The sequence below is a fragment of the Notolabrus celidotus genome, chromosome 7 (genome assembly GCF_009762535.1).
Source record: "Notolabrus celidotus isolate fNotCel1 chromosome 7, fNotCel1.pri, whole genome shotgun sequence".
NCBI lineage: Eukaryota > Metazoa > Chordata > Actinopteri > Labriformes > Labridae > Notolabrus > Notolabrus celidotus.
In genome coordinates, this window is record NC_048278.1 from 8,213,821 (window position 1) to 8,230,979 (window position 17,159).

General features: G+C 39.7%; 1 protein-coding gene across 3 annotated transcripts in view; it reads left to right on the plus strand.

The window, feature by feature from the left end:
- The window catches only part of grk4 (G protein-coupled receptor kinase 4), a 49,784-nt gene that overhangs the window by 29,063 nt on the left and 3,562 nt on the right, over positions 1–17,159 (plus strand). For 2 of the 3 annotated variants that reach the window (XM_034688021.1, XM_034688023.1), the window contains exons 6-15: positions 3,671–3,763; positions 4,923–4,986; positions 5,182–5,322; positions 9,994–10,184; positions 12,986–13,023; positions 13,538–13,627; positions 13,856–14,064; positions 15,045–15,182; positions 15,765–15,902; positions 16,208–16,339. In XM_034688021.1, coding sequence (XP_034543912.1) covers positions 3,671–3,763; positions 4,923–4,986; positions 5,182–5,322; positions 9,994–10,184; positions 12,986–13,023; positions 13,538–13,627; positions 13,856–14,064; positions 15,045–15,182; positions 15,765–15,902; positions 16,208–16,339 — 1,234 coding nt within the window. Of the gene's footprint in view, positions 1–3,670; positions 3,764–4,922; positions 4,987–5,181; positions 5,323–9,993; positions 10,185–12,985; positions 13,024–13,537; positions 13,628–13,855; positions 14,065–15,044; positions 15,183–15,764; positions 15,903–16,207; positions 16,386–17,159 lie in introns of all 3 variants that reach the window. The other variant, XM_034688022.1, reaches the window with a different exon arrangement.

Genomic DNA, 17,159 nt, shown 5'->3' on the forward strand with positions numbered 1-17,159 from the left:
AAAACAATTGCCCTTGTGGTTGAGACACTGGCTATGCTTCCTGTGTGTTCGACAGCTGCACTATATAAGACTTTCTAAGTGCTGTAAGTAAGAAGCCTGTTTCACACAGGCATGGTTTAATCCAAGTTACTGTGTTCATTAATTTTCTGAATTGCAGCTACGTTTGTGTCACATTCGTCAGTCTGTTTATCTTGTCACATCCTTGTGGGATCAAAAGGCAGAGAAATGGTGCAAGAGGAAGAAATACCATAGAACAATTTAATGAAAGGTCAACTCTTTAGGTCCTGCAAAGCAAAGCATCCTCTTCACTCAAACTCCACGACTGGACTGGACACAAATTCAGGGAGAAGTTGATAAGCAGGCAGAAACACAGCAGAGGTTTAGTCAGTAAACCTACATAGAGCCACAGAAGACAAGTAAAATGAGGAATTGGGAAAAGTGAGGAGAAATGGAAAGAAAGTAAACACACACAGAGCAACACAGGCACGTGTTTCAGGACATGGAGCTGCAGCAGTTCAGATGTTTTGTAATGGGAATCCTATTCGATTCAATAGTTCTTCCACTATTATGATTATTTATGTTCCATTGTGGAATTTGTATTTTCGGTAATAAAATTATTCCGATGTGTAATTCTGACCCAGGGCGTTTCCAATTTTTTCTTGTTTTTCTCGGAGGGAAAGATTGTGGGAAAAGAACATGGTGCTGCAAGTGAAACGTGACTATTGGCAGAGCCACACACCCACTAGAAGAAATGTATTAGCTCACTCATGGATTTTCTCCTGCTGCAGTGGAACATGGACTTATGTCATACTTAGAGTAAAGCATGGCCTTCACTACTACAAGGGTATCATGAGCTTTTGTCTAGCTGGGCTTGACGAAGTTTAGCATTCTGATTATTCTCCCCTTTTCTTTTCCTTTGTCTCCACGGCCTCCTTTCAGTAACAAAAGCCATATTGTAGCTGTGTTTATTTCTACTCCCATTGGTGTCTGTCTGAGCCTGGACTCCAACACAAGCACTGCTAGGCTCCCTGCTTTTCTGGAGCCTCTTTCTTAAACTTAGCCGTTTTGAGACCAAGTGAACCTAAATGACCTGATAAGAGGACATGAATGAACTCAGCTGGAAAATTCAGTCATTAATCTTGTGATGACAGATTTTAGATTTACATATGAGCATAAGAAATGCATGCTGGTCTTACACCTGATTTGAAACAAGGTCTTGTCATCTTTACAGCCAGGTAGTAGAGCATCAAACAGTATGGTGGTCGCCATTAACCCATCTAGTAATGGCTTTGTAACAGGTTAGACATTACATTTGACTGGCATTTTAGGCCGCCATTATAAAAGTATCAATGGCTCGTTTAGCCAGCTAGCAAGGATAATGGCGTTTAAATCGTTTATTCCATGCAATGCACACATCTCTAAAATGTTAAGAAGGAATTAACCATTGTTCCAGTAGCACCAAAGTTATTCAATACAAACAGATGTTCATTTCTTTTATTTATTTATTTATTTTATTTTCAGAGCACCACATTCAGACAGAAAACAACAGTTTTACATCATTTTCAATCATCATGACATAAAATTTTCAATCAGTTCACAGTCTGCCAGTGTCCATATCTGTCCCTCTTTTCATCGTCCATCTCCAGGGCAGCGCTCCCCTTTTCTTCTTTTTTCCCCTCCCTAGGGCTGTTATTTTCTTTTTAATACCATGTTTTAAACAATAGTTAGTGATTTTTTTCATTAGTTTCAGTTTTTAAAGATTAAGGAAATTACAAATGATGTATCACTGCTTTGGATTACAGCACTGTGTTTAATCCCTCATGTTTTCAACAATTGTGTTACAATAATATGAGCTAAATTTATATTCTCACAAATGTATTGTAAACATATATATTTTTTTCATTTCTAAATTGCCATTTGAAATAGAAAATGAATCATTAGAACTTTTAAGACAGGAACCATAGATTGTATAAATAATTGACGTAGTATCCGTGACATCACCCATCTGTTTCTGAAGCACTGTTTTGAGGCCAATCGTTGGCGGCAGCCATATTGGAAATGTTGAACTCAGCATATCTTCTGTCACATCTATCTTCTGTCGAGCAAGTGTGACGTAAAGAGGCGGGCTTTGAGCCTCCTCGCCAATAGCTACAGTGTTCCTGCCTGTCAATAAAGTCAGCTGTGCCTCTCGTAATGGAAAACGTGTAGTCTTAATATCTTCCAAATTGCTGCCGTAAAAAATTCACCCCCTGTACAGGTTGTGCCGATCGAGAAATGAGCTATGCAGACTACACTCGTTTTTTGGACCATGCTGTAAACATGTTTATTTCTGCTGTAAAGATCAGCTTTTTATAATTGGTGTGTATGTGGTTTCCGGTACTTCCGGAGCCAGCCTCAAGCAGACCCTCTATGAACTGCAGTCTTTAGCTCTTCCACATTGGCTTCATATTTTTAGACCGGAGGTTGCCAACACACAAAGTTGTCACCCATATCTGCTTAAAACATTTCAGATGACTTTTCAAAATGACAAGTCTGTAGGGACTCATATTTTCACTTTTGACTTTCCAAGACATCATTTTTGAAGCATTTTTTCATACAGACGGTGATTGCAATTTATCAGTGTATCAATGGACATATTGAGTTTTCATTTGGGCGGCTGGAGTGTAGTCATGATAAGCTTATGCTCTGCTTTTAGTGAGAAAAATGACAACATTGAACACTGTTACAGTTCATATTAATAGGACATTGTTTGTGATGATGGTTTAGCTGAAGTGTCGTAGTCTTCCCTTTTTAGATTGAGGTTAAAATCTCATGTTTTAACAGGAAGAAGGCCGAACAAGACAGCAGATCTTTGAGGCAGTGTAAAAACCACAACATTTGTGTTCACCTTCTTATTCAAACCTTATTTAGATCACTTTATGTCTTTATTATATATTGCATTAGAGTGGACCGAGTGTTCAAGTCAGCATCTGTTAGATTGACTGATTAGAGAGCCTAACAGGTTCTTGTCAAAGAGTCATGTCTCTACAACTTTCAGTGGAGTGATAGTTGAAGTATGGTCAGGAGACAATGAAGCTCCTTTCCTCAAAGAACTTAATTTTTCTGTGTCGCCATGTTACCCCAGTGCCTTGCCGAAGTGCAGGAGTGTGTCCGTATACGTGACATAATCGAGTGGACTCTGCCTTCACGTGTGTGCTTAGAAGAGGTTCAACTTTTCCGCTCAACCTTCTGCTTTGTAAAATACAGTTTCCCCAAAATCCCCTGTTTCCTGGTCGGGTTGAGTGGAATGTTTCTGCTCAAAGGTACATTTCATTTTTCACAGTGGAGTATCAGCGCTCAGTTTTTTCCGTCTTCCTACCGAGGACAGCTTTGAACCGTAACACAGCTGTCAATGCCTAAACAGAAGTGTAAGCACAGGCATACACATGTAATTCCTGTGATTCAGGGCTTAGTCAGATACAGAGAATGTGAGTGTTTGCAGTTCCTGTAAAGGTTAAAAGACATGCTCAGACCAGAAGTTTGTTTATCTATTTAGAGGATTTGAATCTTCAATGTGTTTTTTTTCCCTCTCTCTACTGACACATACATTGTTCCATGTTTTTTTCCCTTGTTAATAAATGATCAACAACCCACTAACTCTCTCCCTCTCTCCCTCCCTCCTTTTTTACAGAATAGTTCGTGATTATTTAAGTGGAGCTCCATTTTCCTCCTACCAGGAGTCCATGTATTTCTCTCGCTTCCTGCAGTGGAAATGGTTGGAGAGGTGCGTAGTCACTGCATATTACACACTTGGCAAGCACAAATGCATACCACTTCTTTTTCTTACATGAAAATGTCACATGTGATCTTATATACATTCTTTGATTATGGTTGCATCATTCTTTCCACTTCTTTGTCTGCTATCAACACCTTATTATGTCCTTTAAACATTTAGCACATACTTGAACAATGCAATAGAAAATAATAAGAATAATACTAAGAGTAACTTTGATAACTAATGGTTGGAGAAATGCTTCCAGAATGCACTAATGCTCAAATAAATCAGAGTTTATACAGAATTTAGCAGGGAAACACAAAGATGGTACTGCCAATCAGTGTTTCTGTGTCCTTGGTGAATAATTGATAAAGGTTTAACTGACACTTGGTGTAACAGCAGTCAAAAGAGTGGATATGTTTTATACCGGAGCATTACAGCCAAATTCCACCAGATCTGTGTCCGGTCCGTCTCCGATCCGGCACTGCACCGGACCGGACACAGTTTCTATTCTAGTCAATGTGTTAACTCCCACTGCATCAGCTCCGTTGCGTACCGGCTGCGGCTCTGATCCGGCACACCAACACGCAAAGGATCAGATACACAAGACTTCTATTTTTGCCAGATGCCGGAGCACAACGCATCAATCAGCACAGAGCGGATGGAGCGGGACAGGAAGTCCGGCACCAAAACAAAAATAAAACATCCGGTTAATTTTCAGAATAAAACACTCTGTGTTATCATTAGATCATTTTTAACTTAACCATGACAACAAAGCGTCATAATGAGCGGAGCCAGTCCTGGAGTCAACAGGTCAGGTTTTCAGAGGCTGATAAAGACAACATGGATGGGGAGAGGAGGAGGATATTTATTAATGCAGTATTGCCATGAGAAACCTTTGTCACATGACTCTAGCTGTCCGGCGGTCCTGCTCCGTGCTACTTTCCGAAAACGCAACCGATGGGTGTTGACGGATGAGAGAGCACGGAGCCAGACCACAGCAGATCAGAGACGGACCTGACCCGGATCTGGTGGAAGTCCTGTGTTACTCTGTTTGCATCATCACATGTTCTGAGAGAAAGACATAACATACCAGTTGTTTAATGCTTCCTTTTTGTCTCTCTCTTTATCATTCCTCTCTTTCTCTATCTTCTTTCAATCTCTGCAGGCAACCAGTAACCAAAAATACCTTCAGACATTATAGAGTGCTAGGAAAAGGTGGATTTGGTGAGGTGAGTGTCACAGCAATCATGAAGAAAAACTTCACACACCTTTGATGTGTTATTGTGTTCATGTGATGCTTTCATGATGGATACTTAGCCAGCATCATGGCAGTAGCGTCCATTCATGGGGCACCTGTTCATAATTTTAAAGTGTGTTTTTATGTTTGTGTGTGTGATCATGTTTTTTTGCTGCCTGTCTTCCAGGTTTGTGCCTGCCAAGTACGTGCCACCGGTAAGATGTACGCCTGTAAAAAGCTGGAAAAGAAACGAGTGAAGAAGAGAAAAGGTGAAGCAATGGCACTAAACGAAAAACGCATTTTAGAAAAAGTTAACAGTAGTTTTGTAGTAAGTACTACCTTTTTCTTATTCAATCTTTCAAAAGAATTATACCTGTTTTGTCTCTGTGTGTGTGTGTGTGTGTGTGTGTGTGTGTGTGTGTGTGTGTGTGTGTGTGTGTGTGTGTGTGTGTGTGTGTGTGTGTGTGTGTGTGTGTGTGTGTGTGTGTGTGTGTGTGTGTGTGTGTGTGTGTGTGTGTGTGTGTGCATGTGTGTGCATGTGTGCTATATGTTTGAATACTGTTAGTTCAAGCTGCAGAATCATGCAAATGAAATGAAATGGTGTGTTTGCAAAGGCTGTCCATGGGCTGTAAAAGACAGTTTCTACGCTCTAGGCTATGTTTGCTTAATGGTGTCCACGCCAAGTAGACAAACTTGTGCAGCAGTGGAAAGAAACATGATGGTAAATATAAGTCCCATCATAGTGACCAGTGACAACTCATCTTGTCATCAACAATCAGAGACCAAACCAAATTCATTTCGGTAACAAACCTTGTGTGGTGCCAGCGCAAAAATGTCACATTTGATTTCATTTGTATCATGACACCAGCCTTTAATCATGTGTTAATGTGATCATTGATGTAATGATTTATGTTTGTACTGTTTGACAGGTTTCATCAGAAAATTTGCAGGAAACTAACTCAAACAATCCTCCACCATTACTTTGCTCTCCCACTTTTGTTCTGACTTGAACTGTCTTTGTGCTTTGACCTCACTACCATGATGGCTTACTTTAAATTGTCAATATGTACCTAAAGCAGCTTAAACCCTAAACAACCGTTTCATAAGGATTCAAATAAAGCTGAATGCTGGGATTCAAGGAATTAGTGACATACACTGACAGTCAAAAGTTTGGACACACCTTCTCATTCAATGGTTTTTATTTATTTTAATTATTTTCAACATTGTAGATTAATACTGAAGACATCAAAACTATTAAATAATCTGGTTTTGCAGTAGTCAAATAGAGCTATCCATTGTGTACTAACCCTACCTCTGAACAACACAACTGATGGTCTCAAACACATTAAGAAGGCAAGTCATTCTACAAATGAACTCTTGACAAGGCTCATGTTAATTAGAAACCATTCCAGGAGACCACTTCATGAAGCAGACTGAGAGAATACCAAGAGTGTGCAAAGCTGTCATGAAGGAAAAAGGGGTCTACTTTACAGAATCTGAAATATAAAACATATTCTGCTTTGTTCAACACTTTTTTGTTCATTCAATAATTCCATATATATGTTATTTCATAGTTTTGATGTATTTGGTATTAATCTACATTGTTTACAATAATTAACATAAATACAAACCCTTGAATGAGAAGGTGTGTCCAAACTTTTGACTGGTAGTGTATATTAAGATCCCTTAGACTTTTGATACAGATCTGATCATTCTTACAATAAACTGAAAGGTGCTTGAATTACTTAAACCAGCATATAGTCCTAACTGTAAAGCTGTAATGCCAAAACTGAACCCTTCATAAGGAGTCCCAAAGCTTTAATTTTGTATATGATGTGCTGAGGAAAAATGAAATATATGAATTTGAATCCTGCTTGACTGGAAAAGTTAAAATCAGGAATCAAGCACAGCTAGAAAACGACTGATGTGTGTGAGATTTTTAATTCACTCAAGTGTGAGATTAAAACGAAGAAGTAGCTCTGGCTATGTGTTATGTTTCTCTTAAACATTAAAAAGAGGAGATTTTTCCCAGACTAGAAAATTACAGCAGATCCTGTTGTAACATTGTTGGAACATAATGAGGCTGGAATGATATGTGTGTTCATTTCTGGCCTGTGTGTAGTTCTGTCCTACACATTGGACACTAATGGCTGCGTTTAAGTCGTACTATGAATTACATTACTTGGTTTTTGATGCAGCTGAAGCGATGTTGTGTGTCCTTGTTTTGAGAGTGTTGAAGCAGAAGCATGTGTATGGGCATTTGTGGGTGTGCAAGTGCAAACACACACACACACACACACACACACACACACACACACACACACACACACACACACACACACACACACACACACAGTCACGCAGAGGCTGGACCGGCAGTTTTGGTCACCTGGGATCGGCACATGATGCTCTGTGTGTGTGAGCGTGTGTGTGTATTGGTGCGTGCAGGAGTGCATGTGGTGTGTGTGTGTGAGAGAGAGCTTGTTCTCTGTGCTGCAGGCAGAACTGATGACTCTTCATGTGCCTCTCTACCTACGAGAGCAGCTCTGTTGCCTAGCAACTCTGACCAAACAGCAGTAGAAAGGAGAAGAGTCAAGTGCTCTCTCATACCCCTCATTTTTCTCTCTCATGCTATTCTTCTTTACCTTTTTTGATCAGTGTATCATGCTATCTTTTAAGACATACTGCTTGAGTATGTTTTAACCAGTAACCCATCCTCATATTCAGTGTGTGGGCGGGTTTATGTGTGTGTGAGACACAGGACAGGGTCACTATGTTCTGAAATCTCTTGCTGGTGGGATTGATTGAAGCTTAATTTCAATCAAGTTGGATTTAGCAAATAACTTACACTCATCTCCTGCTGACATAATCCTAAGTAACAATAAAAACTTTATGGATAAGAATAAGAACAAGGAACTAGGGCTGGGCGATAAAACGATAACGATAATTATCGCAATATTATTTTTCTCAATATAAATATAACAAATGTACTATAAAACGTTAATATACTTAAACCTGTAATTACACCCACCCAATTACTGGAAAGGGAGTGAGTCTTAAACGCTAGTGTAAACACAGCTGAAACGACCGACAGCAACACTGGAAAAAACACAAACACCAGCTCATAGCAGAGTTAAAACTTTCTCAACAAGAAAAGCCACTAAACTTCATTAGTTAAGATACTTTGGCTATTTACTAGACTTTTAAATCCCAGATACAATCTAACAAACCGTCCGGTTTTCTTCAACTTTCACTCAGTAGAAAAAAAGATGCCCTTAAAATGATAAGAAAGAGTCATTTAATATTTATCGTGAAAGTTATCGATATCAACTGATATGAAAGATGTTATCGTGATAACGTCTTTTTCAATATCGCCCAGCACTACAAGGAACTATTTATTAATTGCATCAGTGTGAATAGTTGAAAATTCAGAGCTTCAGGAATCTTATAGGCTGTAAGAATGGGGAGGTGATGACTTCCCATCCCTTATCTTTATTCCTTTCATTATTTCTCAGATGTTTGCTTTATAATAACCCAATAAATGTAATCGAGTGTTTGCTGCTCCCTTATTGAAAAGCATGATGTTACCAAACAGTGCATGAATTCTTTATTGATGATGTTGACCCAGGTTTTAATTTCAAATGTTAATCATGTCCAATAACTGTTTTTATGAACAGTTGTATACATACACTACCAGTCAAAAGTTTGGAAACATCTTCTCATTCAAGGGTTTGTATTTATTTCAATGATTTGAAAAACTGTAGATTAATACTGAAGACATCAAAACTATGAAAGAATATATATGGAATTATTGAATGAAGAAAAAGTGTTAAACAAAGACAGCTTTGCACACTCTTGGTATTCTCTGCTTCATGAAGTGGTCTCCTGGAATGGTTTCTAATTAACATGAGCCTTGTCAAGAGTTCATTTGTAGAATGACTTGCCTTCTTAATGTGTTTGAGACCATCAGTTGTGTTGTTCAGAGGTAGGGTTGGTACGCAATGGATAGCTCTATTTGACTACTGTTGTAATCCATATTATGGTAAAACCAGATTATTTCATAGTTTTGATGTCTTCAGTATTAATCTACAATGTTGAAAATAATTAAAATAAATAAAGACCATTGTATGAGAAGGTGTGTCCAAACTTTTGACTGGTAGTGTATGTACATAACTTGGTTTTTATCTGGTCCTCCTATGAGCACAGAAAGTACTTGAATGACATGAACTTAATATTTGATTGAATGACAGAATGAACATGTCAGGCAACATTTGTCAGAAGTACGTGTGTGCTCCTTATCTCTGAGGAGAGGTCAAAGAATTTGGTTACTTCAAGTATGTCAAATTGTTAGGAGTCCTTTCTGCCATTAAAGTGGCCTCTTCTAGTGTGAACATCACAAGATTCTTTGTGGGTCGCCTCAGTAAAAGTTTATTTAGATACATTATAGTAAATGTTTGAGTCTATGTGCTTTTCCTGCCGCCCATAAGACTATTTCCCATCCCCCTTGTGGTTGATGATTGCGTAGTGTGGAGCAGATGTGATTCCTCCTGATGGCAGCTACATCCTGCTTCCACACAACAGCACATGCACACACACTTTACCCTGTGTGCCACTGACCTACAGGGGGGGAGGATGGAGCAGTGCAGAGAGGGGCACATCAGTGTGCAGGAGAGATAGATGATGCGATTAGCGGTTAAGGACTTGAGGCGATGTAGCACAGAGTGGAAAAGATGCTTCTGGTTTTCCTGTGAAATATCTGTATTTGTTTATCTGTGTATACATTCCTGACGTTCTATCTGAAATAATGAATGATTATTGTGTTTATTGAGAAAACCAAATGTAACAATCATGTTAATTTAGCCACACTGTCTCTTACTATTGCCCCCCCCCCCCCCCCCCCCCCCCCTTCCTCCCCCCTTCCTCCCCCCTTTCACTGGCTCCTCAACTTGTCCCTCACTTCCCTATTTTTTGCCTCCCAAAATTTGCCTCCCTCCTCCAGGTTAGTCTAGCTTATGCCTATGAGACAAAGGATGCGCTGTGCCTGGTGTTGACCATAATGAATGGCGGTGATCTAAAGTTTCACATCTATAACATGGGCAACTCAGGCTTTGATGAGCAGAGGGCCATCTTCTACGCTGCTGAAATCTGCTGTGGCCTTGAGGACCTGCACCGAGAGAGGATTGTTTACAGGTTAGGCCACTTTGGGGGTTAGAAACTGCTTGGTACAAAGTTTCATGGGGACATTAGATGTTATTCAAAATTGTATTACGTAGGGTATATTTTCTGGCTCAAAATAGCCCATGTTGTCCTCAAAGTTACTGACCACACCAGTATAAAAACCCATCATGGATGTACAGTTTCAGAGGGTTAATATTGTGAGGTTTACAGCCCCAGGACAAAATCCTGTATGCTTGTACAAGATAATTTACAACTACAACTGACTAGATGTCCTGACCCTTAAAGAAAACTCAGTTGATTTGCACCCATAAGAACAACAATGTCTTTTGTGGCTCTGAATAGAGCTTTTAATGGTGCAAAATGATGATGTCATCAGGACTGGATTACCATATCTCGGCTTTGCATTTCACCTTTTTGACAGAAAATGTAAAATAACAAACTGTGAGTTTGACACAAGTGAGCTTACCAGAAAGTGAGAGACCCATGACACACGCACTCATGTTGCTTCAATGGAAATGTCAAAACTGAGATTTTTTTTTAAAGTTATATTTTTCGGGTGTTTTTGCCTTTATTGATAGGATAGCAGTAGATAAGACAGGAAATGTGGGGAGTATAGTTCGGGAAGAAATGCATCAAATGGTCATGGCCGGGAATCGAACCGGCGAACTCTGTGACGAGGACTATAGCCTCTGTATGTGGGGCGCTTAGACCGTTAGGCCACCAGCGCTCCAAAATTGAGATTTTTAAACTTTTCCCCATACTGAGAGAAAAAGTCAGGATATCTTGGTTTTAATTTTACCTTATTTTTCAATCTGTTTGTTACAAGTCTGAGTACTTAGAAGTAAATGACTGGTATACCCCTGTAACTCAAGGACATTTGACAACCCTTACAAATCCAAAGCTTTTTAAACAAACCATAAAATATCAGTACATCTTAGTACTTATTCAAACTCTGAGTTTATGTTCCTTAAGTGTGCTTGCAGTTTTCTAACCATGGGATAAGTGCAAATGGATTGAGTGCCACTGAATTGATGGGGTACTGATTTCACACAGTCATGCACCTGTCGCATGCAAGTACATACAAAGAGTATGCTAACGTAAACACACATGGTCTTACAGGAGACATAAAACTACAATAACACACACCGCTGCTCACATAGTCATTAATGCACACCTTCCTTGCAAGAGCAAACTTTACAGTCACCACTGTCAGTGATCTTGGCATAAATTCAGAGGATGCGCCTATTTTCAAATGTTACTGCTTTTTTATGGCCCGTCTTAGACAGTTCTGTGAAACACGAATGTTGCTTAAGAGGTTAGATAAGGTAACAACAATGTGACAGATTGACTGTGAGGCTTGGAAAATGTCTCTGACACTGCTTTGATAAGCCCTGCTCTGACTCTGCCAAGAACAGGAATATAACTCAGCACAATTTGATGCATTATACCAAAAAAAGCAGACAAAGATACATGTTTAGATAAATATATACTTACCCAAATAAAAAACTGTTAAAGCAGAACAACTGAAGGATTATAAGCAAAATAAGAGAATGAGAAACAAAGTACCAAGTTGCAAAAAAGAACACATGTATTCGTCTTTTAAGTTAGGTTGTATAAGTTCAATATTAAGTGTTTTATCACCAGAAGATACTGACACTAAAGTTTAGCAATACGTAGCTACACTTCAGCCCACTTGTGACACGTTATTTAGTTTATTTTAAGAAAGTCTGATCTAAACACTAATGTTGTTGTAATGGTATTTTACACCTATACATGTTCCTAGTGCTTTACTGTGCTGTCAGAAAGCCTCTATGTTCAGCACCGTTTCGCTGCTGCAACATATACATGTTCCTCCTCTTGCCCTGCACTGATCAGAGGCTGGATCTTGAGTGTGTGAGTCACTGTGTGTGACACTAACTTATGTTGTGGATTTTAATTTTATTGCTTTAAAAAATATTGTTACGGTATATTTTGGACTTTGTATGCCTCCATTCAGAGAGAACGGTACAGTGGATAGAGCAGGAAACAGGGAGAGAGTGGGGGGAGTGACATTCAGGAAAGAGACCGCAGGTTGGACTGGAACCTAGGCCACCAGCTTGAGGGCTAAAACCTCCACACAGGCCAAACTGGTGCCCCAGGTTGAAATAGTTTGAAACAACAAATAATCAACATTATTAGGCTGAAACAGAGCAGTAATGGCTGTTTTTATTCCAACTCTGTTTCCTTTCCAACAGGTCTGACCCAAAGTGTGTTTAATTTGGTAGTCTAAACATATCGTTTGTCAAAATGACTTGTTTTATTGAATGGTTTGGTTGTATCTTACTTTTGAAGCCAGCAGACCTGAACAGCTGATCAGTACACTGCAGGCGGAGGAACACTAAACCGTGTCACAGAAAGTGGCTTTCTGGCTGCACAGTAAAGCACTAAAATATTTCTAAATATAACGTATACTTACAACAACGTTGATGTTTGGGCTGGATTTTGTCTAGCTAAATTAGTGAAAATATTCCAATTTAATGCAACTAAAAATGAGCTAAATTATGTGGTAAAGTTGGCCCTGGTTGCAGCAGTGTGTAGCCTTAGATTTTGTACTGGTACTCAAGCTGGTTTCTCAAGAAAGGGCCCAACTGACTGACATACCCTGTAGTACACTGACAATCACTTATCCAGCTCCCTTTAAAAAGAGAGAAAGACGAAATAAAAAAGCATTGTCTTGATGTAGGATATTACATCTCTGTACCTAATTGTAAGTGCTACATTTAGATCAGGTTCAGTATCAACAGAAAGTCTCAACATGTTATTTTTCCTCACAGGGATTTGAAACCTGAAAACATCCTCCTTGATGACCGTGGTACGTTAACATTCTTATTTTTCTCATTTTTAAATTCAAGCTAGAGTGGGCTCATATGTGGGCACATTTTTTGCTCTGAAAATGTTATTTATTCACATGGGCACATGGTTCTTTTGATGTAGGCCATGCCTCACATGGTAAAAAACAATAATCAGTGTGTTACAAATCCAACTTTCAGGTTTTTATATCTCAGGCAAAAGCTAAAGAGATACTTTTCAAAGTTCTTTACATCAAACCTTCCCCTTTGAGACAAACTCAGATATGATTTATCTCCAGTATATGCTCTTATCTTTAAATACAGATCACCTCAAAGAACTGTTTTGTTCGTTAGACCTTTGATCTTACTCTTCTATCATTAAAGATCATTTTGGAGTTACAGGTCTTTTGTCAGGCTCCACCTTTGCACTCATGGTTTTCTAATATGAAACTCTATTAAGGGATGAGTGTACTTTTAAAAATGAAAAACTGTATATTGGTGTACAGTGTGATCTCATCAGTCTGGGTTTTTGTTTAGGACACATTCGAATTTCAGACCTGGGCCTTGCTGTTCAAATTCCTGAGGGAGAAACGATACGAGGGAGAGTCGGCACTGTTGGATACATGGGTAAATATTTATGCATATCTAACACCCTTTTACCTCCATGTGTAGCTAATGTCTTTTATCATCCTTTGCTTAAAAACACTTGAGCCTTTTCTTCACTAACTCTGATTGGTATCCCACCTTTCTACCACTTCTTATGAACTTCTTTCAACCATCTCTGTACTCGTTTACTCTGATCACAAACCTAACTTGAATGCCCTCTACCTCTTCACTTGTAATCCCTGACTTCAGCTCCTGAAGTGATCCAAAATGAGAGCTACACCTTCAGTCCGGATTGGTGGGGGCTTGGCTGCCTGATTTTTGAGATGATACAAGGCCAGTCCCCATTCCGCAAGCGCAAGGAGCGTGTCAAGCGGGAGGAGGTGGACAGACGAGTGCGTGAAGACCAGGAGGAGTACTCCGATAAGTTCTCAGAGGAGGCTAAAAACATCTGCAGACAGGTGAGGGTGAGGTGCTGGAGCAAAGAGAGATAACTTTGAGGTAAAGTAAAGGATGGGAGAGGAGTGAAAGGCAAATTAAGGACATGGATGAGTTCATTAAAGTAACTTACATTAGTTATTTCCTTGAGAAAAGAGCATCTTTTGTTTAAAATGAAAATAAATCATTTAAATTTCCAAACAATAGTGTTTGATTGAAAGTGTTTCACAGAGCATGATATGTTTTGCTGGTTTAAATAAACAATACCACGCATTTTTGAATAAGCCCATGGAAAGTTCTCTGTTTGGGTCAGTGGTTTTCATGCTTCGCCTCTGAGCAGGAGGGGGACTGGATGTGTGATGTCGTGGAACATGGTGACCCCAGGTTCAGCAGATTCGAAGACTCTTGGGGGAGAGAGATGTCTCAAAATAGACAAGTGATTTGGGTTGTCAAGAGCAGAAAGCGAGAGACTGCTTTGAACCTTTGCATAAATTAAGCAAGGGTTGCACAGGGACGAAAGAAACAAAGAGGAAGAAGAGAGGAGAATGAGAGTGGTGTTGAACTTGGGAGTCACCAGGTTGTTGGTTGTTAATGCAATCAGCTTGTGGGTGACAACAGGGTTTGTGGGAGTATTCACTAGGTTACGAATAATATAAACAACGCCCATCCACTTCCTCAACCTCCTAGACTGTAAGTTTATTATTGTATCCAGACGCTCTTAGAGACAGCAGTGTGGTTGACCAGTTCTGACAGCGATGTACTTTGACTAACCCCTGCATGTATACATTTGGGTCAGTCTATGGTCTATTGGTCTACACAAACAAGTTGAGTTATTCACCATCACAGGAATCTTCTCTCTTTCTTTGTGTTTCATGTTTGATGGCTTAAATAGAAGTTGTATTTATTGGAAATATTACATAAACAGTATCTATTTATTTGTCTTAGCATAGTTGCATTGTATAAATCTCTCCTGCCCTCTACTCTTTCCCCTGCTGCGTGCCAGCTTCTAGCTAAGGACCCCAAGGAGCGACTGGGCTGTCTGGGTCGAGGGGCCATAGAGGTCAAGCAGCACCCCATCTTCAGAAACATCAACTTCAAACGGTTGGAGGCTAACATGTTGGACCCTCCATTCAGCCCTGATGTAAGAGCACACGCAAAACTCTTGCACACAACAAATGCACAGGCTCAATTCAGAGCGTTGAATCTGAATCCTTGTAAAGCTACAGATGAGCAAATTAAAAACGTCAGTGTCATGCAAAGAAAAGTTTTTACATTGAGGGCTAGTTTGAAGAAATGTGCAACAATGGATTTTAGACCACTTCTGTCCACTTTTAGATACATTAGTTCAACCCAAAACTTATGTCATTGTCAGATTGTATCATGTTTTATTTCTCACAGATATTTCCTAGCAGTACCACAGCCATAGAAAGGAATATTACATTTTCACTGCCAAGAACTGTGGCTGAGTGAGGGAGAGTGACCGACCCAAGAGGTTAAATCAATAGTTTAAAGAGCAAGCTGCATTTCTATTTTGGTTTATTCAGGTCAGTAGGGCCTCATTGAGGAAACCAAGGGAAGATATCCATGTGATTGAAACTACTTTGTGACGTAGTTTATTTTAGATTTATCATTCCGTCTTTCATTAAAAAAAAAAAGAAAAGCACAATTCATAGATGTCTTATTCACGTGTCACTCACCTTTTTTCTCTCTCCCTCTCTCGTAGCCTCGGGCTGTTTACTGTAAAGATGTCCTGGACATTGAGCAGTTCTCCACTGTCAAAGGCGTGAACCTTGACCCCACAGACGATGACTTCTATCACAAATTTGTCACAGGCAGTGTCTCCATCCCGTGGCAGAACGAGGTACTGCAGACTCAGACACCTGACATGATGTCATCATTCAGTCCCACAACAGTTACAGTGCAGTATAGCAGAGGTGACTTAGGAGTATGTGTACAACTAGAAAGCACCTTTCATTCAGAATAATGTAGACAGGAAAATCACTGTCTTTTTTTTTCAAATGCGAATGTGTGCTTTTTGTGAACATCTTTAATACCTCTTGTTTCCAGATAGAGGCCTACACAGCTTCCTGTAAAGATGCTTGTATCACCCTTAGACATTAAAGTAGTTATCCAGGTAGATTTTACCTGCTCTCTCCTACTTTGTAGATGATTGAGATGGAGTGCTTCAAGGAAATTAACGTCTATGAAACTGACGGGACGCTTTGCTCAGACCTGGATGTAAACCGGCCCAATCCTCCACCAAAGAGAGGCTTCTTCTACCGCCTGTTCAGAAGAGAGGCAAGTGCTAGTGCTCCGCCAACTGTCCGAGGGGGTGGGGGCTAAGGTACTTCCTCTCTTCCTTCTTTCCTTCTATCCCTTTTTTTCCAGGCCTTGTCCAAACTCAACAAACTGGACCCCTTTGAAAAGACCTGTTCCAATTTGTATTGGCTAAAGTTGGTTAGAATAAGGCCTCTCTCTTCTTTCCTTTGTCCCACAACTAAAAGAAAACCCTTTCCTTTTCTAACATTAACCAAACTGTTATTGGGGACAGGGACGACTTCCACCTTACTTTTTGTCAAATCTGTTTAGTTTCTTTTGGTTGTCTTATTCAAATCTCTCTTTCTTTCAAATCTTTCACTTGTAAAATTTCCAGACAACAACATCCATCACCTGCTTCAACTTTTATTATTACAATGTGATGTCGGCTATAGGCTTTCCAGGCAGCAGTGAATGCTATACTGGATACTTTACCTTGAAGAATGCATGCCCAGAACCAATCAAACCATGCAAGCAGAGAGAAAACAATGAAACATGTTTTTATAGTCATGTGTTTGACGCCAAATCATAAATGAAGTTATTTTAACACATAACCAAAAGAGCAGGTCTAGGCTGTTATACTATTTACAGGGACCCAACATGGGTCTACCATGATAACTTTGACTACATTTGCCACCACTGGCAAAGGTCATTTTTACAGGCAGAGACCTTGGGCAGAAGCAGGCTCCTGTGCCAGAACCAGTGCTGCCTGCTGCAACTGTTTATCTATACAGTATATGTTCGTGTGAAGGCTGTATAATAATATTGAGTGCAACAGATAAGGATAGAAATAATTTGATGT